General features: G+C 44.0%; 1 protein-coding gene across 1 annotated transcript; it reads right to left on the bottom strand.

The window, feature by feature from the left end:
• On the bottom strand, window positions 1–27561 carry nid1a (nidogen 1a). Its single transcript, XM_034681815.1, has 20 exons — window positions 27126–27561; window positions 24497–24799; window positions 23083–23309; window positions 22697–22995; window positions 22300–22440; window positions 20401–20652; window positions 19911–20111; window positions 18506–18739; window positions 18187–18324; window positions 15951–16079; window positions 14740–14883; window positions 10823–10942; window positions 10179–10394; window positions 7670–7842; window positions 6561–6687; window positions 4699–4870; window positions 3682–3839; window positions 3473–3596; window positions 2597–2709; window positions 1–322 (listed from the first exon to the last, which is right to left on the bottom strand). Exons 1-20 carry the CDS (start codon window positions 27327–27329, stop codon window positions 198–200), a joined length of 3600 nt encoding a protein of 1199 aa, XP_034537706.1. The 5' UTR covers window positions 27330–27561; the 3' UTR covers window positions 1–197.
• Between the last annotated feature and the right edge of the window lie 72 nt (window positions 27562–27633).

The following is a 27633-nucleotide window of genomic DNA, read 5'->3' on the forward strand; positions in this document are numbered from 1 at the left end:
TTAAAACATTTATCATTTACTTTAGCACCTTCAAACCTCCAATATAACAAAGCGTTTGAGCGTCCCAGCCGAAGCTTGACATCAGAGGAAAATGGCTGCCGCGTGAATATGGCGAATAGTTTAGTAATGCTGAGTGGCTCCTAATTCGCTGACAAACATCCACACAGTGTCGACTCTCAGAGAGCAGCTGCCGTCTTCTAGTACCCGCCGCCTCTCTCCACGCAGCCCACCGCGTTGTCGGGACATTTGCAGGAGCTGCCGTTAGGGGTCGCTAAACAGAGGTGGGAGCAGCCGCCGTTGTTCACAGCACAGTAGTTTTGTCCTGTTGGGATGAAGAAACACACACATTACACACACTCTGAGTCACGCAGGACAGTCCAGGACAGTCCAGGACAGTACAGGACAGCGGTATAAATCACGAGCCACTGAAGCAGCAGGAAACGCTCGCTCCACTGTTTGTTTAACAGATATAACATACTGAGAGAAGTAAACACATAGCTAACTCCAGATGTTGGAGGCCCCCGCTCCCTCGGCTCCACATTCCCTGGCTGTACGTATGAAGTCTTATCTGGAGGGGAGGATGATGAAGCGGAGCAGGAACAACAGTAACTCAGGGATGAAGGTTTGCTGCAGGGTTCCTCCTGTTGTGTTCAGGTCAAGGAGTGAAACTGACATTTCTCTTCTTCACACTGCTTTAGGGCAGATCACCAAACAAACCCCCTCTGGTCCTGGAGAGCGAGGCGGGTGTTTCATAAGCTCACCTCAGAGGTCGCCCCCAAATGTGTATGGGTCAGGATGTTTCTAGGAATGGATCCTCGGTGGGACCAAACATCAGGGCTTGATTAAGTACAAAGTGGACTCCACAGTTGACGTTTTGATTGCTGTTTTCTAAGTAATGAAATATTTCACATGGATAGCAGTCTTATGTTACTGACACCCCCCTCTGTCAAGACATCAAGACATCAAGACATCAAGACATCAAGACATCAAGACATAAAGACATCAAGCAACACTTCATCCTGGAAATTGTCCTCAGAGCTGAAATATACTCCCCCAAACATGGCAATGTGTCCGGCAGCGCTTATAGGAGTAAACTTTCTTCTTCTTCTTCTTCTTCTACAGACGACCCTGAAGTCCCATCAGGTGATCATTTTAATCTTATGTGCACAAGTACCATGAAGTTGGACTGGTATTTTAAATGTTGATTTGGGGCGTCTCCCAGGGGGAATAAAAGTTTATGTTCTTCACAAAATCAGCAACGTGCAGTTTCTGTGCAGCTGTGAAGCTCTTTCTGGTGTCATCTGTTTTCACCATGACTTTTTACCCAGCATGCTTTGTGCAGCTTGCTTCTTAGAGCGTAAAATACTGTTATACAATAACATAAGCCTCTCTGTTTTTATACTGGTATATCAGTCACACGGTTGGAGAGGATGCAGCTCACTTTTTAGGTGACTAAAAGAAATTAAAAGTGTGTTTATGAAGTATTCTTGGGTTTTGGGAAATATGAACTTGTTTGATGAAATGTTTTTCATACTTGTCTGACGACCAAATTCCACCAGATCAGTCTCTGATCCGTCACAGGACCGGATCTGATAGGTTTCTACTCTAGTCAATGTGTTAACTTCCACTGGATCCGCTCCGTTGTGTTCCGGCTGCGTCTTGCCAATTGGCAAGATAGTTAATTTCCCCAGGAAGGAAGGCTTTAGAGAGTCTTAGTTAATTAAAGGACGACTCTGATGAAGTTAGAAAAAGATAACTGGTGAGAATCTACTACTCCCTCTTCATTGATGAAAATAAAGGATGCAAAAGACACGTTTCTACCAAAGGTACCCGAGATTTAAAGAGTTCCTACCACCGCTCAGTCATGGCACCGGATCTGATAGGTTTCTATTCTAGTCAATGTGTTAACTTCCACTGGATCCGCTCCGTTGCGTTCCGGCTGCGTCTCTGATCCGGCAGGTCGGAGTCCTCCGGATCAGATACACAAGACTTCTATTTGTGCTGGATGCCGGAGCACGACGCATCAATCTCAACAGAGCAGATGGAGCGGGACAGGAAGTCAGGTTTCACCAAAACAAAATGAAAACATCCGGTTAATTTTCAGAATAAAACACTCTGACTTAGACAGACCGGATATGGATCTAGTGGAAATCCGATGTGACACAACCATGTGGCTGCAGTTAGAGGCACTGAAGATACTATCAAGACATAATTTAACTCATCTCTAATTGTCTCTTTTGCTATTGCATGTTGAACAGAAGATCAATATCAATTTCAGTCTGTTTCATAATGACTTAAAAAGTTCCTCACTGGAGCTGTAATAAGAATATCTGTTGCTGCAGTGACCTTCATAGGTGAGTATTTTATTTTTTGATGCTTTAGTCTAAAAAGTAATGGGCAGCGTGTTAAGTAATGTGATGTAAATAGAGAGGAAGGGGAGGAACGTCATGAATGAGGAGGGGTTGAGGTGTTTTACCAGGAGGAGTAACCCCAAAGAGGTAAGAAACTTCATACGAGCCCGGTAAGCAGACTCTTTGGTTACACCTTCATCTTACCACGCTTGGCCCTGTTTCACCTCCACAACTGGTGTTCTTACCTGAAGGACACTGGGAGTAGGCTGTGGTGATCCCGTACAGCTTGGTCCGTTTCTGAGGCTGGAACTCGTCGGACTCCTTGCCAGCGTAGCGGTCCACAACGACCACGGCGTCCCTGATGTAAACACAGAGTTTAGCAACACACACAATCACAGCTTGAGAAATGTCAGCATCCTTAGTCCAGAATGAGAAAGGGTCCAGGTCTGGGGCTGGGTCGGGGTCTTTGTGGGGGGTTTCTTAGCCATAACTGGAATAGTTTGTGCGCCTCCCCCACCTCCACCTCTCAACCTTCTCCCGCAAGGAAAGATCAGAGAGAGGCCCGGCAGGTCAGTCACAGACGAGGGGGGGGGCTGAGAAATTGCAAGCAGCTGCCACTTTTAAGATGCTTCCTCGCCAACACACACACACACACACACACACACACACACACACACACCAACCCCCACACTTCTGCAGAGACTAACATACAGAATCGTACGCGTGGGAAGAAAGCGCTGCAGTGTGCAGAGTTTGAAATAACTTCAAGGGCCCGTGCCTGAAGAGTGGGGAGCTTCCTGACCTCTGACCTTCCCTCCCTTTCCTCTACCTCGACAGATCTGAGGGCCTTCATGGTACAACGGACCAGTTACAGCTTGTTGTACATCCTTGGTGCTGTGATCCATCATGAAGTAGTCCAAATTAAATCAAGGCGCACAAACTCTAAACGCTCTAAGAAGTGTCATAATGAAGACCAGGTTAACTGAGACCAGGTCCAGAGCAGAACTAGAGAGTATCAAAGACCAGAAGGAGAAACACTTTGAGAGCTTGAGAACAAATCTTTACCTTTCAAGAAATATTTCCCAAACATTGAAGATTTTAAAGATGTTAAAGATGATTACCTCCTCCAGTCGGTGTAGTAGATGTTCTTCCCAAACGACGTTATTCCAAACGGGTACTGAACCCCCTCTACGATCTGTCTGCGGTCGCCCCGGCCTGGATGCATGCACTCCATTTTATGAGTCCCTGCAGGCGACAGATTACACTCATCACTGATCACAGGGGGAGACCACATCACTGAGAGGACTTGCCTGTCTTAAATCTACATTACCTGCATCTGCCCAGCAGAGCATGGAGCTCTGAGAGTCTAACGTCAGGCCGTTTGGAAGGCCCAGGTTGTCCTTCACAAGAACCCGTCTGTTCGATCCGTCCATGTACGAGGTCTCGATCTTTGGGGCGTCACGGTTCCAGTCGGTCCAGTAAAGGTTTCTGTAAAGACGGTGAGGAGTGAGTTTAACCGAGAGACTGTGTCATATATATCATCACTGATGCCCGCTCTGTTCTGTGCTGCTGCTCTCCCTGCCTTGGTGGCGGGGAGGTGTGCTCTCCCCGCCTCAGGCTTTAGCTCTTACAGGAGTTTTACCTCCATACCTCACTGATCGTCATGACTCTGATTGTTTTTATCAGACACGCTCCTCAAACCGATTACTTTCACATGTTCCTGGAGTTCAGTCTGAACTAGGGAAGACTTCTTTTTGTTATTCTGCCAAAATGAACATTTCAAATGTGAGGTGTCCGAGTGATAATCTCTCACTGAAAATAGGGACAGTAAGAGTTTTACACAGATGTTTATTAATATGCCGTGTCCCATATCAAAGAGGAGGTATTTATGCTCACTTTCAGACATTATATCATTGCTCTGATAGCTCTGTAGCAGCTTCACATGATGTACAGCTCAAACCCTCATTTCAGCATCCATCTGAAACACTTGAATTCTGCTACTGTCTCTTTAAGGAGCATCAAAGCACGACAGAACTCAGAATTCTGGAACCCGACATTCTGGAACCCTCCTTTACTGTTGTGGAGCTACAAAGTCGTGTTATCGTGAACCGCTGTTTCTCTATCTACAATGAAGACTCATGAAATATGTAGATATATGTTTGGACCTTAAATGTGACCCTCGAAGTTTGGAGAGGGACTACAAGAATCTACTTATTTTTTATTTCTACAAAAGTTGGGGTGAGGAATTGACTTCAAATTTACTTCAGAAAGTTCCCGGGTTGGTATTTTACTAGACTAAGTATCTACTTAAGAATGTAAGTTATATGTGATGCTAAGCTATACGTACCCGTTGGGGGGGTCGGTGATGATGGCTCGTGGGTTGACGAGATCAGTGTCTACAATCACTCGGCGCATCGACCCATCCAAAGAGGCCACCTCGATACGGTCCTTCACAGAGTCCGTCCAGAACAAAGTCCGGCCCAGGTGGTCCACAGCGATCCCCTCTGGGCTGTCCAAATCTGTGGAGGAGGTTTTTGTCAGTTTACTTACTTGACTGAGGCTGTATGTGGGGCGTAAACAACAGACAGAGCGACCCTCGTGCAGGTTTCTCCTGAGTTAATGCTGAGATCAAGGAGGAGAGAGGGTTAGCGGTGGCAGCAAAGGGGGTATGTGAGGCTCCTTAATCGAGCCCGACAGGACAATGGCGAATATGTGTTCTGCCTCTATACTGCCCCTGCTGTTTATAGACATACTCGTGTCCACGTTCATTTTTGAGGATGTGAACAGCTAACAAACCAATGAGGAGACAAAGCCTAAAACTTAAAGGGGAACTTCAGTGTTTTTCCACCCTTTGAAAGTCGTATCAATATTAAAGAATGGTAGGTCACGTTTGGAGTCGCGTCAGTTGACTGCTTCAGGCAACAGCTGCAATGAAATCCTAAGAGGCAACCACAGGTGAGAAAGTAAGGCTTGGTTTCAGACTTTCTAAGTGTCTGAAAACATTACAGAAACCAGACAAACACCCGTCTGAGGGAAGACAGAGCGTGAGTCACATAGTTTGAGGGGGAGTTTTTTTTTGTCAGACCACAGAGTGTAAAAAAAAAAAGATGGAAGACGAAAACATTTAAGCTCCCTGGGGTGACCGGCTACAGTAAAGGTTAAAAAGCTGTCTCCTCCATGTTAACAGATGGGATATGGGTCAAACCGTCAAATCCAAACACAGGTCAAATAAATGTTCCTCAAACATGGTTTCTGTCATTGTGGTTAGTTCTTATCATGCTGATTTATGTCACAGTGTTCATGTTTCTTCGATGATATAAAAAGATAGATAAAGCAGGAATGAGGGGAGGGGCAAAGGAAATTTATTTTTTAGATCCAACTTTTCTTCAGAATCTTGACTTTTCACTCGGAATTCTGAGATCAGAGACAGAATTCTAGAACTCTGTCTTTGATCTGAGAATTCTGGAACTCTGCCTTTGATCTCAGAATTCTAGAACTCTGCCTTTGATCTCAGAATTCTAGAACTCTGCCTTTGATCTCAGAATTCTAGAACTCTGCCTTTGATCTCAGAATTCTAGAACTCTGCCTTTGATCTCAGAATTCTAGAACTCTGCCTTTGATCTCAGAATTCTAGAACTCTGCATTTGATCTCAGAATTCTAGAACTCTGCCTTTGATCTCAGAATTCTAGAACTTTGTCTTTGATCTCAGATATTTAGAACTTTGTCTTTGATCTCAGCATTCTAGAATGTTATCTTTGACATTAAAGGCAGAATTATAGGACTTAAAAAAAAAATAGGTGGCCCAAACCCTCTACCATAATAATGGAATGATTGACAGCTGTGTTGACCAATGAGGTTCCTGCAGCGCTGTGTGCAACGGATTATCAGAGTAGAGGAGGAACGGTGAGAGGGAACGTAACAAACACTAACACAAGAGTCATTGAACACACCATAACCGTGAGTGTCTGCTTCAAACCCACATACGCATCTGTGACACTGTAGACTGGACCCACCTGAGGGAGCACTGATGGTTTATTGCTAAGTTTAATGGTTAAGGTTGAAGGAAGAGGCTGGATCTGTAATTGTGCCAAAGGAAAAATGTGCAGGCTGCCAGCTGAAGCAATCTGCCAAACAGTTAAATGCTTCTGGCCGTTTAAAACCTAAACAGATGAATTCTTCTGTGCTAATAAGAGCAACAATACTAGTACCTGAGCTAATGACAGCCGTGGGCTCTCCTCCCTGGATGCTGGCCTTGCTGATGGAGGGAGACGTGATTTCTGTCCAGTACACCATCTTCTCCACACAGTCATAGGCCACTCCGATGATTACCTTCTCCTGCAGAGAGAGATCATAAACAGACAACCTTTGAAGCGCTCTTTGTTCAAACCCGAGTGGTCAGAGATAAAAAAAACATGCAGCAGATGTGTTTTCTGACATTAGCGTCTAGACATGAATCTAAACAAACAGAGCCACCGAGCGACTTCAGAGCAGCTGGTTTGGAAATCAGTGGAACAGAAATGCAGATTGCAAATCCAAAGATTTCAGACGGATGTTAGTAATTAGTCTGAATGTCACCATGTGCCTCCAATAAAGAGCGCAGATGGGGAATGGCAGAGCGAGAATGCAGAGTAAGTACCACTACAGGCAAGAGAGCGACTTGTGCAAGAGGCTGCAGCTTTCTGTAAATGTTTTCTGAATGACCACACACGCCCCAAAAATCCTGACTTAATGCTGTGGCTGAGTTCAACTTTGAGGTTTCATAAGAATGTGTCTGTATTTCATTGACATAAATCCAGATTAAAAGTCCCTTTAAGAGATGTCTGAACATATAAATGACTTTTCATAAACAGCTTCTAAGATAAATGATGTGTGACGATTTAAGGCTTGATTTACCACCAACAATGATCGCGGGGGCGTGGCCTGATTCAGGGCTCATTGTTACTGATTATTCATCCAAATAATCTTGAAGTGTGTGGTGTAAAAAAAAAAAAGATTCTGAATAAATAATTCTGAAAATATTTCAACAAATAGCATCAGTAGAAAACAAAAAATACTAAATTTGAAGCAGCTGTGAGGATCTTTCAGTCTGTGTTGATTTTGGCGCCCCCTGTGGTCAAAGTATGCATCATGTGGAGCTGCTGGAGGACTAATAAAAAAACTCTGTATCCAGATCCAGTTAATGGAGTCCAACATCTCTTTGAAAAAACAGGACTAAAGCAAGCTGGATTACCTGAACCTTGACAGCAAAAATGGGATTTCCCATTCTGGATTAATTTTCTCTGGATTAACATTTTTGAACCGTTTCTGTGAGACTTACGGGAAGATGGAGGACAGCCTTGGCGTCACTCTTTTTCATATCGTGACCGTCCAGCGGGACGTGCTCTATCCTGCCGCTCTGAGCAAACAGCAGGTGTGTTCCTGCAGGAAGTGGGTTGACATCGGGTCGAGGGGTGGGGCCAACAGGTGGCCGCTCACCACCGTGTTCGATACCTAACGAGTAAAAGGAGATAATGAAAAGTCAGGAGGAGTCTTTAAAATGGTGAAAAGAGTGGCCTTAAAATCTGATTGGCCAATCCCCCAAATCAAAAAGCATCCCCCAAAATCCTGAACTGTGATTGGCTATTTTTCTGATCAGAGGCGGGGCATATGTGAAAATCAATTCTTTGGGCTGTGGGGCACCAGGCTAGCTTTATTTGTGTTTCAATGGTGCACGTTACAAAGATTAATGATGCTTGGTTCTCCTTTTAGAGTTTATGTTCAAGCTTCAGACAGAAGTCGTAAACCGTGGCGCACTTATCACCTTCTTATTGCTTTTCTTGTTTTGATGACAGACTTTTATTTTGAAAGGATGCAAACAGTAATTCTGCTCGATGGTTAAGTTACAGGGATAATGAGAATAAGAAGAAGAAGGATCAACTGGAATAATGTTGGATGTTGGCGCAGGTTTAGCCCAGTGGTTAATTTGCGCGCTTGCATATCGCGTACATGAACCCAGGTTTGATTCACGCCTGCTGCTTGTCATTCCCTCACTCTCTCCTGGTTTCCTGCTCTATCCACTGTCCTGTCCTCTCTAAATAAAGGTGTCAAAGCCCCATAAAATATAACTTCAAAACAAACCAAAAAAAGTAGAAGCACCCACGGGAGACAGTTATCTCTTACATTGTTGTAATGATAATAATAATTCAGAGGATTTATATAGCGCTTTTCTTAATACTCAAAGTCTCTTTACATAAGATAAACTAAAAATAAAACAGGTAAATAAAACAGAACGAGGACAGAGGTGGGGCGGGGGTAGAGGTCATGTTTTTTTGAACAGGTAGGTCTTTAGATGGTTTTTCAATGATTGAAGTGAGTCAGAGTTGCAGTTGTGTGGAGGGAGAGAGTTCCAGAGAGTCGGGGCAGCGATGGCATGGTTGTAACGTTGTCTGACACATCTCTCTTTCTTTCTGTTACTACCTGCCCGAAACAGCAGATGGGGAGATAATGCTCGCTACATGAGTACAGAGAGAAATCTTTTTTGTTACTTTATCGTTAGATGATGAAAATCTCTTTGGATAAAAGAGAAAAATGTTAAAAAGTTGTGGAGAACCTCTTGTTGGGGCGGCTCAGGTATCGTCTGTGTGGGAAACAGCACCCTCCGCTGTTTAAAACGGGTATTACTGTTCCCTTTTCATCTCACAGATTTGAATCGTAACTTTTGCGTGTATATATTTCAAACTGTTTAATGAGTTAGTGTTTCATCTCTACCTGTCTGTGCTTTAAATTCTGACTCTTGATTTGATTTTATGCCTTTTTTATACATGTACAGAAAAAACAGAAAAAACACAAGAAAACAAAAACCACTAAATTCCATCAGCAAGCACTGAAATACTTTAACTTATAGGTGGGAACAGTTTCTCTTTGAGTCCTTAAAGGTGACATATCATGCAAAATCGGTCTGTAACGGAAGTCAGAGCTCGGAGCTTGTTCAGCCCATAGACTGTATAAAATACAACTCAACCCCTCCTCCGTTTTTCATTCCCTGCACACATGTGTGCTAACAAGGAGCTTAGGAGGGAGGCATGCTAGTTGTAGGCTGTCTTAATAAACACAAAGGTCGGTTTTACGCCCCACGTCTGCAGATTTGAAGATCTAGTGGATGATTTTTATTTATCATGGATAAGTGCTAGCGCGAGTTAGCATAGCCACATAGCTACATGTTGGTAGATGTGTACCAAGACACACGTCGACATACTGACAAATAAAACAACAAGAAACACTAAATCTGTGACCAATGGTTCAGAAAGGTCCTGCTGCAGGCGCCTCTCAGTCAGGATCAGATTCTGGATCAGATTCAGAGGGCTGAAGTAACGCGGGTCTGTGAGCAGCCGTGTATATTCAGCCAACATGTAAACATTAGATCAACATGCTGGACAGCCAAGTCCACAGCCTGAGGGGGTGTGGTCAGAGAGGTCATTCTCATTTAAAGGCACAGAGACAGAAAACTGTTCTGAGCAGGGCTGAAAAAGAGGGGTTTACAGGCAGACCAAAATCTGATTTCAAAGAGTTTTTATGAGCAGAAACTTTAAAGACATGTTTTGGGACCTCTTAGACTAATATATGTTGATGAAAAAGAGCATATTATGTCACCTTTAAAATTAAGCTGAGAGTGTTTAAATGTTTAAACTCTTCTTCTTCTTATGCGTGTACGAATACTTCATGCCACCCTTCAGGGTCCCAGTTGTGGAAGAAAAACCAACCTCAAATGAGTTTAGCATCAGAGGAGTAGATAGACACTTCTTCACTGTGGTCTCTGCTTTTCCAGTTAAACAGTTTGGTGTACTCACACATCGGCCTGCTACCGGGTCCGGAGCGAGTCCCGGGAACCTCCTGTCCGTTCCGGTCCACGCACCAGCAGTGTCCCGTGCTGCCGTGACACTGCAGAGGCTCGTACGCTCCGTTCTCGTCACACGTGGGGACGTACTGTCCGACGGGAGGCCGAGGGCCGCGAGGGCCGAACCCCAGGCTGTCTCTGTGGTTCTCACATTGTGTTTTTGTCCGTTCTGCAGAGAGACGTGAATAAAAGAAGCCGTGCAGTGAGACAGACGCTCTGCAGAAAGTCACAAACTCATAATTAAAGCTCATTCTGAGGGTTTTTTAATCTGCTGGCTTGATTTCAGCCAAACATGAACTCCCTCATTCCTCGTAAACCAAGACAAATTCTTTCTGCTGCTCAGAAGAAAATGAAGAACAGATCCATCTGGCACCGATCTACTCCGCCGAGGAACTCACTTTGAAACACTTCGTCCAAATGGTTCCAATAAACAACGACGTGAATGAAAAGATCCGTTCTCCATTTTTCTATTATCACGTCTGCTGAGTCACAGAAACCGTCTCAGTCTCTGTCTGGGTCTAAAATCAGACTGCTGCAGCTCTGACAGAGATGCTCTGTTGAACTAAGACCTCTGTGAAGGGGATCCTGCAGACTCACCTGCAGAGCAGTAGAACCCGTCTCCGTAGTAACCTTGTCGGCACTGGCAGGTGAATGATCCCTCGTTGTTGTAACACACGGCGTTCTGATGACATCGACCCGGCTGGCACTCGTCGATGTCTGCAGAGAGAGAGAGGAGTGTGAGTGAAGACAGGAGACAACAGGTCACAAACTACATCTAATGCATGTCTGCTTAATGTGACCGTGTGTGGTCAGGGATCTAGACCAAGACCTGGGTCGGTCTGAGCTTGAAACTGCCCTCGTTTGGCCGAGTATCACGTCTTTTTTTTGTTTCCTGCAGTGACAGTTCAGAGAAAGTTCAGTCTCAAGACTCGAATCAGACCAAACTCAGACTTGGACTTGCAGACTCGAGGTCTAAGACTAGACTCAGAACTGACTCAAACTAAGCCTGAAACACTGAGGCCTTGACACTTGACTCGAGACTCCACTCAGACTTGAATAGGGGGGGAAGTCCATGACCTGACTCAGACTTAGACTGAAACACTGAGGACTTGAGACTTGGTTTAGATCTACATTTGAACACTAGGGACTTGAGACTTGACTTAGACTGAAATACAGGGACTCAAAACTTGTCTTGGACTCAGACTTGAACACTAGGGAGTGGCGACTCGGCTCAGACCAAAACATTTGGGCCTTGGGACTTGACTGTCTCAGACTTGAACACTTGGGAATCAAGACTCGGCTCGGACTCAGACTGAAACACTTGAGACTTGACACTTGAACCACACTGGGACCCAAACACTGAAGACTTGAGACTCGATTTAGATCTACATTTGAACACTAGGGACTTGAGACTTGACTCGGACATCAAAACTAGGGACTCAAGACTTGGCTCAGGTTCAGACTTAAACACTGGGAACTTTAGACCTGTCTTGGACTCAGACTTGTCTTGGACTCAGACTAAAACACCGGGGAGACTTGATTAAGAATCAGATCCGAACACTAGAGGCTTGAGACTTGACTATGACTCGGACTTGAACACCGGGAACTTGAGACTTAGCTCAGACTCAGACTGAAACACTTGTGACTTGACACTTAACCCACACTGGGACCCAAACAGTGAAGACTTGAGACTCCACTCAGACTTAGACTGAAACAGACTTGAGACTTGATTTAGAGTCAGACTTGAACACTCAGGACTTGAGACTTGACTCGGTCTTGGACTTGAACACTTAAGACACAAGACTGAACTTGAACTCAGACTTTAACACTGGAGACTTGTCCCAGGTCAGGTCTCGAACACTGGGGACTCAAGACTTGACACAGACTTGAATTTGAACACTCAGACAACAGGCTCAGACTCTGGCGTCACGTTCACCAGGCGCCCCTTCCCCGTGTCTCATAGGACCCGAGCCTCTGTACATGGGGCGCACTCTTCACCACGGAGCTGAACTGGCCCCCCTTCTCAAGTCTTACGTCTGTTTTCATTTTCAACGTAACTAGCTTGTTTTAAAATGTGAAGGGTAGAAAGTTCTGGTATGAGTATTTAAAAGTTGGAATACAAGTCAGAATGTTTCTTTCCATCTCTGTGAATGAGTTCTGCAGAGGAGCAGCCAAAAACACGACCCGCCGACTCAGGACCTCCACACATGAGAAGTCCATCTGCTCCCCGCCGCAGAGCTCAGGCAGAGACGTGTTATGTAAGCGGCTTCACCTCCCCCAGCCCAACAGATGGTTTAACAATTACAGCCTGAAGTCTGTGTGATGGATTTGAAATCTGGACTTGTTGTGTTGGAGGAAAGTCCTGAAGATTTTCCAGTCTGCATGTTGAATGAATACACTTCATGTAACTGTGGAGCAAACATGTCATATGATGTTCCCTTGAAGCACAGCGTACAGGCAGACATTAGTTACAGCAGATCTCTGTAGTCTTTCATCACATGCTGGAGGAGAGGCTGTTTGAAAGCTCTCCTTGTTAATGTAACAACTCTGACACTCGAGATTACAGGAGGAATTTCAACATCCTCCCTGCCAGACTTTCCTCTCCTTGTTGGCGATGATTCTCCGACAACAGCGCTCATGAATGCTCAGCTTTTTGGCAGCAGACCTCTAAATATCAGATTTCACATTCTCCTTACAAACACCAACAAGTCCAACTCCTGGAGGGAGCCAAAGGTGTGACTGCAGGCGTCAACAGTAGTACCGTATTGTCTCAAATAGAAGCTCCCCCGATTATAAGACCAACCCCCATTTTCAAGGAATGTTTAGAGAGAGGCTTTTGAGGATTGAATCTTGTTTTTAAATGGAATAAAATGTGGTCTCGTGTGTAGATGAAGCACTTATGGTGTCAGTATTTTAGTACCATCAAAAGAAGGGTCTGTTGATGGGCATTTAAAGACGCTCTTTTTGGTCTCACCATCTTCTGTAACTCCATATTTCAGTTATCTTAAAATCAGAGTCACTTTGTTCTAGACGATCACTGTGTCTCTCCATCTTTAATCCCTCTGCTGTTTGGGTTGTGAGTAAATAAATAACACAGTTAAACTTCAATCAATCAAACCACAACATTGAAACCAGTTTTTATAATATTTTTTCCTGATCCAGGTACGGGGTGCTGTTTGTTAAGTTGTGCGCACTGAAGATAAACGCAACAATTCTCCACATTTAGCTCCAAAATGTCTAAAAAACGTAGAGGGAATTTTTAAAGCACACTTTTTTTAATCACATATAAAGGATTATTTATATTTTTCATTTTATTTTTTATTTTATTTCATTTTTATATATTCTTTATTGTGACAAATATATTAAAGTAAAAATCACTGTTAAATCTAAATGTTAAATGTTAAATCTAAATGCTAAATATGAATCTAAATTTGAAATGCTAAATATAAATATAAATTTGAAATGCTAAATATAAATATAAATATGAATCTAAATTTGAAATGCTAAATATAAATATAAATGTTAAATGTTAAATCTAAATTTGAAATGTAAAATACAATTATAAATGTTAAATGTTAAATCTAAATCTAAATTTTAAATGCTAAATCTAAATGTTAAATGCTTAATGTAAATCTAAATGTTTAATGTTAAATCTAAATGTTTAATGTTAAATATAAATCTAAATTTTAAATGCTAAATCTAAATCTAAATGTTAAATCTGAATGCTAAATATGCATCTAAATGTTACATGTTAAATCTAAATGTTAACTCTAAATCTAAATGCCAAATATGAAAAGTAAATGTTAAAACTAGATTTTAAATGTTGAATCAAAACGTTAAATCTTAATGTTAAATGTTAAATGTTACATCCAACATTTACATTTGGTTTTAACATTTAACATTTAGATTTAACATTTAGATTTATATCTAGCATAAATATTTAACAGTGATTTTAACTTATATATATTTGTCACAACAAAATTAAATGTTAAGAAGATCACAAATATTTCTCTAAATGTGATAAAAAAGTGACTTTTAAAAATAACACTACGTTTTAATGATGTTTTAGAGCTTAATGTGGAGAAATGTAGCTGTTATTTTAAGTGTGCACAACTTTAAAAATGGCGTCCCATATCCAGGATGCCACAGACCGAGACACTCTGATCTTAAACATTAACATCTTTAAGTGATTCGTCTGTACACTCCTAATTTAGAGCAACTCAAAATGGGAAGTAACTGCTTGGTGTTTGAATATAAAGAATGAATCTGATGGACCAATAAGTTGCCCTGGAAACTTGAACAGCCAACTATCAGAGATGTTGGTGTTTGATTGGAAAAAAGTGGATCTGCATGAAACGTCATTATTGTGCATCACACTTCTAGTAAAAGTTTGAAGTGTAAACAAACTAAATCCTTGTAGAAACATGAATTAGTTTAAAAGAAACAGTAAACAATGGATTTATCTGGATCTGAATGACGAGCATTAAACACTCATTACTGTCTCTGTGTCGTACCTTGGCAGACCCGACCGTCTCCGATGAACCCGGGCAGGCAGGAGCAGATGTAGGACGAGCCTCCTGTGTAGCTGCACTGAGCGCGCTCAGGAATGTCACAAGTATGAGTGCCTTCCTCACAGGCGTCCCTGGGTCGATCCGTCTCTGAGGAGAGGAGCACACATCACGCCAACTTTTTAACAGTTTAACATTTTAAATTTGTCTTCATGATGATTTGCTTTTAGTTTTACCGTACATCAAACTAATCAATCTTTATTTGTTTAGCGCCAAATCATTACAAACGTTTCCCAAGACACAGAACAGAAAGAGCAGGACAAGACCAGCAAGACAGTTTCAGTCTTCAGTCCCTGAGCTCCCTTGTCTCGTAGGTTCCTCTGGATTTCTGCTGCTGTGGACGTGCCAGACTCCAGCTGCTACAACTACTACTATCCTTCTCTCCACTATCATCTCTCTCTCTCTTCATCTCCCTCTATCCCTCTCTCCAACACGGTCTCAGCAGATGTGTGTCTAACATGAGTCTGGTCCTGCTGGAGGTTTCTGCCTGTTAAAGGAAGTTTGTCCTTGCCACTGTAACTTGCTAAATGCTGCAAAGTGCTCTGCTCATGGTGGATTAAGATGAGATCAGACTGAGTCCTGTCTGGAAGATGGGACTGGATCTGATCCGGTCTTGATGTTGGGTCTTTGTTAATGATAGAACATAGAGTCCAGCAAGAATCCTGGTTTCCCGTAGGTCTAAGTCCGGCCTCAAATAGAAGGTTCAGTTTGGCCATGAGTCTGATTAAAGTTTGGCCTCCAGTGAGTCTGATTCTGGGCTAAATTAAGTCTGATTCTGCTCTCCAGTGAGTCTTGTTCTTGCCTCCAATGAATCTGATTCTGGTCTCAAGTGAGTCTAGTTTTAGCCTCCATTGAGTCTGACTCTGGCCTCCAGTGAGTCCTGTCTGTAAGAGGGGACTGAATCTTACCCTGTCTTGATGTTGGGTCTTTGTTAATAATAGAACAGTACGGTCTAGACCTGCTCTGTTTGTGATTAAACGCTTTATAAATAAAGATTTATTGATATTTGTAAAAACACAGATATCTACAGGCAACATAAAGATTCCCGAGTGAAATACAGAAACCTGGAAACTCTCCTGAGCTACGTTATTAAACATTTTTAATATTGACGTCCCGTCTCTGGTCCTGGTGCTTGACAGTTCACACAGGCCACTTACCCACGCAGGTCTGCCCGTCCCCGGCGAACTGATACCCGTCTTCACACTCGCAGCGGAAAGTCCCGGGCTGGTTGTTGCAGATAGCGTGGGAGCCGCAGATCTGACGATCTTCTCTGCACTCATCGACATCTGATAAAGAGAAGAGACGTTTATCAGCTGCTAATAACTCCCCGTCAGAGACAGCAGCTTTGAAGTCTGGATTTGTAAAATCAGTGTCCTCCTTTATCAGATGGTGGAGACGTCTAATACGATTTGTTAATTACAGATGTTTCAAGATAACATCTGTCTGGATTACTTCCTTCCTTTTTCTGCTCTTTGTGCCTCTGAGCTCTTCCGGCCCGGTCCTGAATAGACCCCTTACACTCTCTGAGACTCCCAACAGAGCCTGTGCTGAGGATGAGAACCACACGGGACACGCTAACCTGGTCTAGAAACTTTGTTTACCTCAGCTAATTAGCAAGATCGTCCATTTCCCCAGGAAGGAAGGCTTTAGAGAGTCTGAGTTAATTAAAGGACGACTCTCTTATGAAGTTAGAAAAAGATAACTGGTGGGAATCTACTACTCCCTCTTCATTGATGAAATAATAGAAGCAAAAGACACGTTTCTACAGGAAGTACCAGAGTTTAAAGAGTCAAAAAGTTCCTCCAAAACGGCCAAATACCACCGCTCAGTCACAGCACTGTATCTGATAGGTTTCTATTCTAGTCAATGTGTTAACTTCCACTGGATCCGCTCCGTTGAGTTCTATGTTTCCCGGATTCCGGAGCACGATGCATCAATCTCAACAGAGCAGATGGAGCGGGACAGGAAGTCAGGTTTCACCAAAACAAAATGAAATCATCCGGTTAATTTTCAGAATAAAACACTCTGTGTTATCACCAGATCGTATTTCACTTAACTACAACAACAAACCAAAGTCATGATGAGTGGAGCCAGGCCTGGAGTCAACAGGTCAGAGGTTTTCAGACGACCAGAAAGACAACATGGATGAGGAGAGGAGGAGGAGGAGAATCCTTCATTCAGTGATTACCGCGGGGAAAATCTGTTGATTTTGGACCTTTAATGTCATCACAATTAAGAAGCTGTGCTCATCAATTTCACTTCTACATCACCGACCAATCACACTCAAGAAGGGGCGGGACTTATGACATCAATTTTTTCAACTGTAGTGGCTGAGGTCCACACTCAGGAGGGTCACTGCGCTCTGGTTATTTGCTAAGCTATGACACGATTCCTGTCAAACGTTTTTGAACTTTCTGGTTAAAATGAAGCGTATTCTGAGTTTAAGGAATATGTTCATGAAAGTTTTTGAAGCATGACTTTAGTTTTCTTTTCAAACAACATTTTCACCAGTAATGAGTGTTTTCCATTTAAATGGGAGCGGAGCCAGACCTGGAGTCAACAGGTCAGAGGTTTTCAGAGGACCAGAAAGACAACATGGAGGAGGAGAGGAGGAGGAGGAGGATCCTTGATTCAGTGATTACAGCGGGGAAACCTCGGTCACATGACTCCAGCTGTCCGGCGGTCCTGCGTGTGCTGCGTTCTGAAAAGGCAACCGTTGGGTGTTGACAGATGGGAGAGCAGGGACCGGACCGTAGTGGATCAGAGACCTGTCCTGGGTAAGAGTTTATGCATTTCCTGCAGTCAAAGGATCTATAAAAATTAAACAAACTAGTCTGCTGAATCCTCTTAATGCTCTGAGACAAAGTTTGCCCGCTCCAAGTCCCAGCTCAAAAGTCTCTGACCAGGAACTTTCAAAAAGCACCCAGCAGTAGCTTTTATGGGTGCATCATTTTCTGCCTCTTCCAGAAATTGATTGATGTTTCTGAAGTTTTTTTTATATATATATATATATTTGGCCTTTTTGCCTTTATTTTAAAGGACAGCTGAAGAGAGACAGGAAATGTGGGGAGCAGAGAGAGGGGGGGAAGACATGCAGGAAATGGTCCACCGGCCGGGAGTCGAACCGTATCCCCTGCAACGAGGACTGTAGCCTCTGTACGTGGGACACTTAAACCACTAGGCCACCAGCGCCCCGTTTCTGCAGTTGTTGGATGTTATTTTGACGTTCTTGTTTTCATGGCTAAATCAAGCAAATAGCATAAATTTGCAAACGACAATTGCCGCGAAATCTCTGTTTGTGGTGCCGAAACAGACAGTGCTGAAGCTCCTATAGTTCCTGGACTCTGGGGAGAATTGCTGCAGTGGAAACGTACTCTTTACTTTCATTCTTACCGTAACATGTGCGTCCATCCCCGTTGAAGCCGGTCGCACACTCACAGGTGAACTGCGTCCCCTCTCCAGGTCGGCACACGGCGCTCGTGTCACATCCGTGTCTCCCAGTGAAACAGGGGTTCTCCTCTGGCTGACCTCCTGAGAAATACGAGTGTTTGTATTCAAACAGTGTCACTACTGTAGTATTAATCATGTGAGTACAAAGACAACACGTCAACAATTCAACTGTAGCCTAAACTTTGAGTCAGGATGTTAAACTCCAGGAAGGGAGTGAGCGCAGACTAAACAGGAAGACAAAAAATAACCTCCATGACCTCACCGTTGACATCCCCGATCTTGTTGCTCATGGCGAACCGGATGAGTTCATTATTAGCGTCGTACATGACAAAGACCTGGTCCACGCTGAGCATCTGAGTGGGTTTCATGTCTCTCAGAGCCTCGTCGTGCTGGCAGCTCTGGAAGGTGATGGTCTGACGCCACTGATACGTCCTGGTGTCTGTGGAGCCATCAGGGAGGTTCACCAAGTAGTCCCGAGTGGAGGAGGTAGTGATCACTGTGAAGACACAAATAAATGAATCACTGCATTAAACACAGACATGACTCTGTAGTGGAAGTCACTGCATTAAACACAGACATGATGACTCTGTAGTGGAAGTCACTGCATTAAAAACAGACATGACTCTGTAGTGGAAGTCACTGCATTAAAAACAGACATGACTCCGTAGTGGAAGTCACTGCATTAAACACAGACATGACTCTGTAGTGGAAGTCACTGCATTAAAAACAGACATGACTCTGTAGTGGAAGTCACTGCATTAAAAACAGACATGACTCCGTAGTGGAAGTCACTGCATTAAACACAGACATGACTCTGTAGTGGAAGTCACTGCATTAAAACAGACATGACTCTGTAGTGGAAGTCACTGCATTAAAACATACATGACTCTGTAGTGGAAGTCACTGCATTAAACACAGACATGACTCTGTAGTGGAAGTCACTGCATTAAATACAGACATGACTCTGTAGTGGAAGTCACTGCATTAAACACAGACATGACTCTGTAGTGGAAGTCACTGCATTAAAACAGACATGACTCTGTAGTGGAAGTCACTGCATTAAAAACAGACATGACTCTGTAGTGGAAGTCACTGCATTAAAACAGACATGACTCTGTAGTGGAAGTCACTGCATTAAAAACAGACATGACTCTGTAGTGGAAGTCACTGCATTAAAACAGACATGACTCACATCTGTGAGGGCTCCATTAATGCAGAACAATATCTACAGGTTTAGGAGCAACACATGCTGACATCCAGACAATGATGTCTTCAGGCGTATTTCAGCATAACCACATTCTGCACAGACTACAACAGCATGGCTCTGTAGTAGAAGAGTCCAGGTGCTGAACTGGATCAGGCAAGAATGGGATGTTTCACTTTAAAGTCCAGACACTGGTCTCCTGGGTTCACCAACGTTTACAGTGTTGTTAAAGAAGAGCAGTAAACATGTTCCTGTCCAAACTCGTGTTCAGATGATTTGCAAACCATCAACATATGTTTTTATTAAAATGTACACCGCGTCCCAGCTCTTATGGAAATGAGGTTGTACATTTTAGCAGATGTTTTCACAGGATCAAACAAGCGAGTGGAAAGAACATGCAGGCGAGCAGAAAACCCAGGAGGCTGGATAAAGCCAGGGTAGACACATTAAAGCTTCATCTTACGGTTGTTGCTGTATTGGTAGATCTCAGAGTAAGGGTCGATCTTCACGGTGGCGCCCCCTGGCACCTCAGGGACCCGGCCCTCCATGGTGGTGCTGACAGCCAGGTGGTCGTGCTCATCGATGCCTTTGAACTCCTGCGTGATGGTCAGCTTCTCATTCCCCGGCAGAAAGGTCACCTCAGCCTGCCGTGTGAACTCCCCCCCTACAGAGGACGGAGACGAAGAGGTTAACTTTAAGACCCTGGCCCTGAATGAACTTTGGCTCCGGCCTCGGCTGAGGTAATGTGAGGGGAATTCAGCTGGACAGAGTGAGTAATACTGCAGCTGCGTGGCAAAGTCCTCGTAGCAGTTGTGTTCAGAGATTTATGTTCCTACAACGTCTTCTTTTTTGTAACCGAGCACAGCGTGACAGAAATCACACCAGAGTAAATGTTGTTTACACTTCAAGCAGCTGGGTGTTAGATAACCAGATTGTAGAAATGTTCCTCTCACCAATAATGCTGAAGCCGTTCTTAAAGCCAGGCTGCTCCAGAGCAAACGCCCACCCGATCACCCCGCCGAGGGCCGAGAGGGGCTGCAGCGAGGGGCCGAGGGGGGACGGGATGTCGCTGATGGCCACATATGATCGACCGTCGTTCACCACAACATACGAGTGCAGATCGTTGCTGTTGAACTCCACAGGAGAGGGAGAGTTGCCCACGTATACTCTCCCGTGCATTTTACCGTTCATTCTCTGCGGCTTCCCTGGAGAAAAGAAAAAGACAAGTTTAGTCCCAGAGACGAGCAAAGACAGCAAAGACCGGACTTCTCCACATGCTTTCTGCATGATACAATCTTTACAAACCCCACTGGTCCAGATCCAGCTCTCGAGTCCTGGACTTTAAAACCAGCTGGTTCCGGACAGTTTTTTCAATGAAGATGTCAAAAACTCAGGACAGGTTTTATCTATAATGTTATGTCACAATTTTTAAAGGATAACAAGCAATTCCATATTTCTGGAATTGTGCCTGTGGAAGTATTATCTTAATGATTCATCTTTTAGTTGTGATTAATCGCATGTTTCAAATTCCATTCATTTAGATTTCCAACAGTTGTTAAGTCCATATTAACAATGTCTTAATTTGTGAATCAAATTAATGCAATGAAATGTTTTTTATAATCTTTAATAGGCGGTACGTAACACTCACTGATCTGTGTTCACCGGAGAGTAACATCAAATTCAGGAGAGGCAAATTTGGGTTTCAATGGACAAATATTAAGGGTTAGTGTTAGGTACAAAGTCTGAGGGAAAATATTAAGGGTTAGGTTTAGGAACTAAGTCCGAGGATGAATATTAAAAGATAGGTTTGGATACCAAGTTTAAGGAACAATATTGACGGATAGGTTTGAGTACTAAGTCTGAGGACGAATATTAAGGGTTAGGTAATAAGTTCACAGACAAATATTAAGTATTCAGGTTAGGTACAAAGTCCAATGACAAATATTAAGGGTTAGGGTTAGGTACGAAGTTCACGGACCAAAATTACGTGAAAGGTTTGGGTAAGAAGTCTGAGGACAAATATTAAAGTTTAGGTACTTAGTCTACAGACAAATATTAAGGGTTACGTTTGGGTACTATGTCCATGGACAAATGTTAAGGGTTAGGTTTAGGAACTAAGTCCAAGGACAAATATTGAGGGATATGTTTGAGTACTAAGTCTGAGGATGAAGTCCAGAGACAAATATTAAGGGTTAAGGTTAGGTACAAAGTCCATTGACAAATATTCAGGATTAGGTTCAGGAACTAAGTCTGAGGGAAAATTGGAAGGGTTAGGGTTAGGTACTAAGTCTGAGGATAGATATTAAAAGATAGGTTTGGGCACCAAGTCTAAGGACAAATATTAAGGGATCGGGTTAGGTATGAAGTTCTCGGACTAAAATTAGGTGAAAGGTTTGGGTAAGAAGTCTGAGGACAAATATTAAAGTTTAGGTACTTAGTCTACAGACAAATATTAAGGGATAGATTTAGGAACTAAGTCAGGGGAAAAATTGTAAGGGTTAGGGTTAGGTACTAAGTCCAAGGATAAATACTGAGGGATATGTTTGAGTACTTAGTCTGAGGATGAAGTCAAAGGATAAATATTAAGGGATAGGGTTTGGTACGAAGCCTGAGGACAAATATTAAGGGTTAGGTTACTAAGTCTGAGGACAAATAGAGAGGACATGAACCAAAGCAGAGCGGTGTTCCTGAATAGATGATTTTCCTGTTACTGCCCACAGGATGCACACGCCAACGAGTGAATGAAGGGAGTACTGGCACTTGTTGTTGTCCTCTTTAAGCTCTGATTAGAGACACATGTTCCATGCATCTAGCCCCGTTCTAGTCCACATAATGCATAGGTGCAATATTACCTTCTGCCACACACTGGATCCCGTTGCCATAAAATCCCGGTCTGCAGTGGCAGCAGTATCCGCTGGAGTAGTCTTTGCAGTCGGCAAACTGAGAGCACTTATTCCTGTTGTTGGTACAAGTCCCCAGGTTGTATGAGAACACTGATACAAGGACAAGTAAAGGAGGGGAACATCAGTCAATAAGAGTTGCAGTATTATAAAACAAACTACAGTCTTCCAGCGATGGTGGAAAGATTTGAAGTATTGATTTGGTAGATTTCCAGAGAGCGGGGACTCAGGATGTTGGAGAGTGAGTCTGTTGGTGTGTCACGTTGTAAAAACAAAGCTGTTAAATCTGTCGTTATTTTTCGTGATGTGCGAGTCTCAACAAGAGGATCAAGACTTTCTCTGGACTCACCGTCTACATTTATATCCGTGTCATCCACCACCACCACCTCTGGATTCTGAGGTTGATGGGGCTGGTACTGGACTGGGTGGACTTGGATCTCCTCCCCTTCATAAGGAGGGTACTCCACCTGCTGCCCATTAGAAACCACAAGCCTTCTTCTATCAGGGGCCTCCTCGTGGCCCTCGGGGGACCCCTGCGGTGTCCCTTCCGGGAACAGGTCTGGGACCTCACCTGGAGCCACGCTGCTAAAATAAGGAGCAGTTCCGATCTCGAAGACCCAAACACCCCGGATGCCAGAGTTTGTCTCCCTAAGAAGAGGAAAGCAGTTTGTGTTACATTCATCCAAATAAGTCTGAACTGAAGTCGGCTTGAATTGAATCCCCTGGTTGACTTACTCCGCCAAAGTTCTGACAGACTCCTCGTCATCAGTGGTGGTCCTGTAGTACGTGCCCTGACTGGAAAACAGGAAACCCCGGACCAAACCCTGACTGAAGCCAGCGTGCATGATCATATTCCTGTCTCCTGTGGGCGTGGACACAAACTGTATCCCGTTCTCAGCATACAGGACGATCGCATACGAGGCCGTCTCCGGGGTGGCAATGACCAGCTGGAAGGTGTTCCTCTGTGAGATTAAAGCATTACAGAGAGTGTGACTGCTTAGACCACAATACTTTCAAAATCACACAACCCCAGAACCACCAGAAGAACTTCAGTGAGTCTCAGTTTCACTGTAAACAGTTCCACAGAGGCTTCACTCTGGCTTCCTTCAGCGGTATGAACCTGAAACAGGAACTGATGTTCTTGTGATGTTCTTGTAATTAACGGGTCTTCAGTTTGCTGAAATAACAACATCATGATGCAGATTAGTCAAAAGTCAAAAGTCAAGCTTTGTCAGGTCTGTCCTCAGGGGGAGAAGAAAACTACGTCTACAATGTTTGTTTTTTGAATGGAGGTCTATGAAAGAGGATTAGAGACACTGATGGTTTTTTAGCTCTGACCTTCTTCACGGAATGTTCCATTTGTTCTAGAATTCTGAGATCAAAGACAGAATTCTGGAATTCTGTCTTTGATGTTAGAATTCCAGAACACCTGCTGTTGCTCTCCTGATTGGTCGACACTACTCAGACTACAGACAGAGACCAGAACCCTTCTCAGACTGAAAAATCCAGACCCTGAGATCCAGATTGCCACTGATGTTTTTTTAGCTCCGACCTTCTTCACGGAATGTTCCATTTGTTCTCAGAATTCTGACATCAAAGACAGAATTCTGGAATTCTGTCTTTGATGTCAGAATTCTAGAACACCTGCTGTTGCTCTCCATACAGACTGTTTCTCCTGCTGACACCTGATTGGTGGATACTACTCAGACTACAGACAGAGACCAGAACACTTCTCAGACTAAAATCCAGACCCCCTGAGATCCAGATTCAACATGTCTCTGAATCAGAATCTGTAATTACAGGTTAGTTGTTGCTGAAAGTAAAAAGCTTTGTCAGGTCTGTCCTCAAGAGGAGAAGAAAACTACGTCTACAATGTTTGTTTGTTGAATGGAGGTGGGATCCATCATTTCTGATGCTGCATTCAGGGAAGTCAGGAAATCTAAACGCTGATTGTCTTTAGTGACACAGCATCAAGCAGATTTGTGTCTCAGTGTAAATGTTTGATGTAGAACAGATTGTTAGCTGCTCTTCATGCAGATATCTGTTTATAGAGAGGATGAAATCCTCCTCAGATTAACCACCATGCATTGTGTTCCTCCTGAACAGAGCTTGGAGAATATGGTTACTTTAATAATTACGTGACACTCACCCTCTTTTCGATCCGATCTCCTCTGCTTAGTGGTCCACGTGTGCCGATGTTGTCCCAGGTGATGACCACAGCATGTGTGGGATGGACTTCAGGATCCTCAGGGAAGGCGTTGTTGATGGTGTTGGCGGCTCGAGACAAAACGTCCGGACTGGAGTCTTGACGGAAGAAAACTTTCCCCACACCGTCGCTGGTGTCATAGTCTCCCTGAAGAGCTGCGATCATGCCGAAACTTGGGGGCATTTTGCCAAGATATGTCGACTCGCTTGTTGGCTCTGTTGTGGCAACAAAACCATTGGTGTTGATCTGAAATTAAAAAGCTGACGTCAGTGATGGGGAGAACAAGAAGTGAGATCACTGTAACGTAGAAAAGGACTGGAATCTGATGTGAGAAGAAACACAGCAACAGTTACTCCTTCTCAAAACCCTGAAATAAAACCACAGACCAACCATCAACCATCTGAATCATGGGATTTATTCTATCAACACACAAAGGATTCAATCAGTGAACAAAGATCAACTAAAGCAGACCCTACAGGAGTCAGTGCCCCCGTTTGGCCACCCAAGTCCAAAGAAGTCTGTCTCCGCCCCTGCAGTTTTTACTCTGAGACTGTATGCCAGCTTCTTCTCTCTACAGAATCCTGTTTATGTACAAGTATCTGGAGTATGTGTGTGTTGCCACCTCTGATAACAACACATGGAGAGTTGTTTCACAGCAGAGGAGAGTCCGCCGCAGCCTGCCCCACTTTCATCTTTATTCCAAACTCATTACACTAATGATCCGGGTCAGATGCCATGTCCTACAAAAGCACTAATGAACAAACAAGACGCCATCCAACACAGATTTTTACGCACTCCAGCTTCCATGTGAGCACACGCAGAGCCAGTAACAGACGAAAAACTCTGTGGGCTCACGTCAGAAACACACACTCTGTGCACGGGGCTCCTTCACTTCCTGACCAGGAGAAAACAAGAGCACTATTCCTGGCCCGGGCCACTCTGTTTCCTGTCCTCATCCATGAGCTACCCCAGAGAGCCTGCAGATTGCACGCTAATCTTCATTACCGAAGCTTCCTGCCAAAATGGGAGAAAGAGCGAGCTGGGGAGCGATGAGGGACTCAGATACTGCAGGGAGAGATCTGAGTAAATACCCAGACATACCAGGGCTTTATGGAATATGAATCACACCTCAGGAGGAGACGATTCCACCTCCTGATGATCTGAGGAAATGTTCACTTGGTGTGAAAAGCAGTACTGTTCCCCTGCAGGGCTCAGACAGTTTAGAAGAAGAGGTCTCATGAGTGGAAACAGAGACCTTCAGGGTGTTTGTGGGGAGAGGAGAACTTTAAACTTCACTCACAGTCACAACAAGGACTTCAACTTAAAGCTGCACTCACATCTGCTCCTCGTGTCGGATCTTGAACTAACTGAGGTCTTTTAAAAGGGGCAGGCCATTATTAAGGACCTGAAGTAATCACTCTATGACAGCGTATTCTCCACATGCAGCACAACTAAAGCCAGGATGCAGCACTCTCTTTGTAAAGGAGAATCACAGGGGGATAAAGGGTTGTTTGTCTGTCCCACACAATGCTCCAGCTTCAGTTACATGATGATATTCTATTTTAAAGCTCCACGAGGTCATTAAAAACCTCAAACACACATCTACAAGTCTTATTTTCAGAGTGCACATCTCACTCTGTATGCAGCAGAGACATTATCTCATCAGTGGAGGTTTGAGGAGACATTGCACAATAATATTCCTCGAGTGCTCTGGTCTTTGTGTCCACTGTAAAATGATAACCTCGGGGGAGGCTGTAAGAATGCGTGCACACATACATTCCTCCAGATTCAGCCTCCTCTATGGTGAGTAAATCAATGTTTACAGTAACTCCAGAGGGACAGAAAAAGCCATTCCCTATCCCTGACATACAGTGGCGGAGCCAGGGGGTGGCCATTGCCACCTTTGAAAACTGATTGGCCACCCCAGTGGCCACCCTGAAATTCCAAAACATGATTGGCTATTTGCCATGTCAGAGGCATTACTTACATTGAAATCAGCTATTGTGTTGTTGTGTTTCAACAAGCTGCAGAGACAGTAGTTTCTGTGCATTTGAATATTCTTTTTGTTGATGCTTTGACTTTAGACAATCATCTTCATTTTGAGTCCTTAAAGATTTCAGTTCATCAGTTTGAAATAATAACACTCTGTCCAGTCACATATTTAATGTTAATGTTAGAAATCTAATTTTTTTTTTTTTTACATTTGTTAAATTATCTTATAAAAATAAGTTCAAGTAGATCTTGATTATTGGAGGTAACACTACTAGATTTGGGGTAAGCCCCTAATGTTTTCCACACCTGGCCACCCCTTAACAGTCAGTGCCCTAGTTTGGCTACCCAGGTCCAAACTGTCTGGCTCTGCCACTGCTGATATATTCTGTAACTTCCAGGCATTGTTTTGGATGTAACTGCTGACCCGTTTCCTCGTAGAGCTGCTCGGGGTTTCCAGGATTTGCGCAATTGCGCAAAATCCACGGACAGTCAACCGTGACCGCTGAATCCCACGCGCCTGTCCTGAAGTTGCTGAGATGTGATGTGATTCTGTGTGTGTGTGCTGCTGTGGGTTACTCACAAAGATGCTGTCGAAAGAGCCATCGAAAAACAGCACGGGCTTGTCCAGGTCGACTTTGTGCGTCTGGTCACTCCCCGGGTCCAGGATCTGGTCTCCTGCGCGCGGACCGAAAGGGAAGAGCTGGTCTCGCGTCACGCTCTGCGCCAACGCCACGAATCCGAGAAAAGTGGCACAGACGACCCATCCTCGATGCTGCCAACCCATTGTTCGTGTGTGAGGAGCCGTGGAGCCGTGGAGCCGTCCCGAGGTCTGTCCGGGCCAGGTTAGCGGAGAGTGACGCACGCGCTCCAATAAAGAAAGTTCAGGCAGAGTTTGGGACACGCGGGGCGGAGCGCTGCTTTCAGGGAAGCACCAACACACACAGAGACATGCAGGGAGAAGAGGAGCTCATACTTTACTCCTCATGCTTTACTCCTCATGCCTTACTCCTCATACTTTACTCCTCATGCTTTACTCCTCATGCTTTACTCCTCATGCTTTACTCCTCATACTTTACTCCTCATGCTTT

Source organism: Notolabrus celidotus, chromosome 4 (genome assembly GCF_009762535.1).
Source record: "Notolabrus celidotus isolate fNotCel1 chromosome 4, fNotCel1.pri, whole genome shotgun sequence".
Lineage (NCBI taxonomy): Eukaryota > Metazoa > Chordata > Actinopteri > Labriformes > Labridae > Notolabrus > Notolabrus celidotus.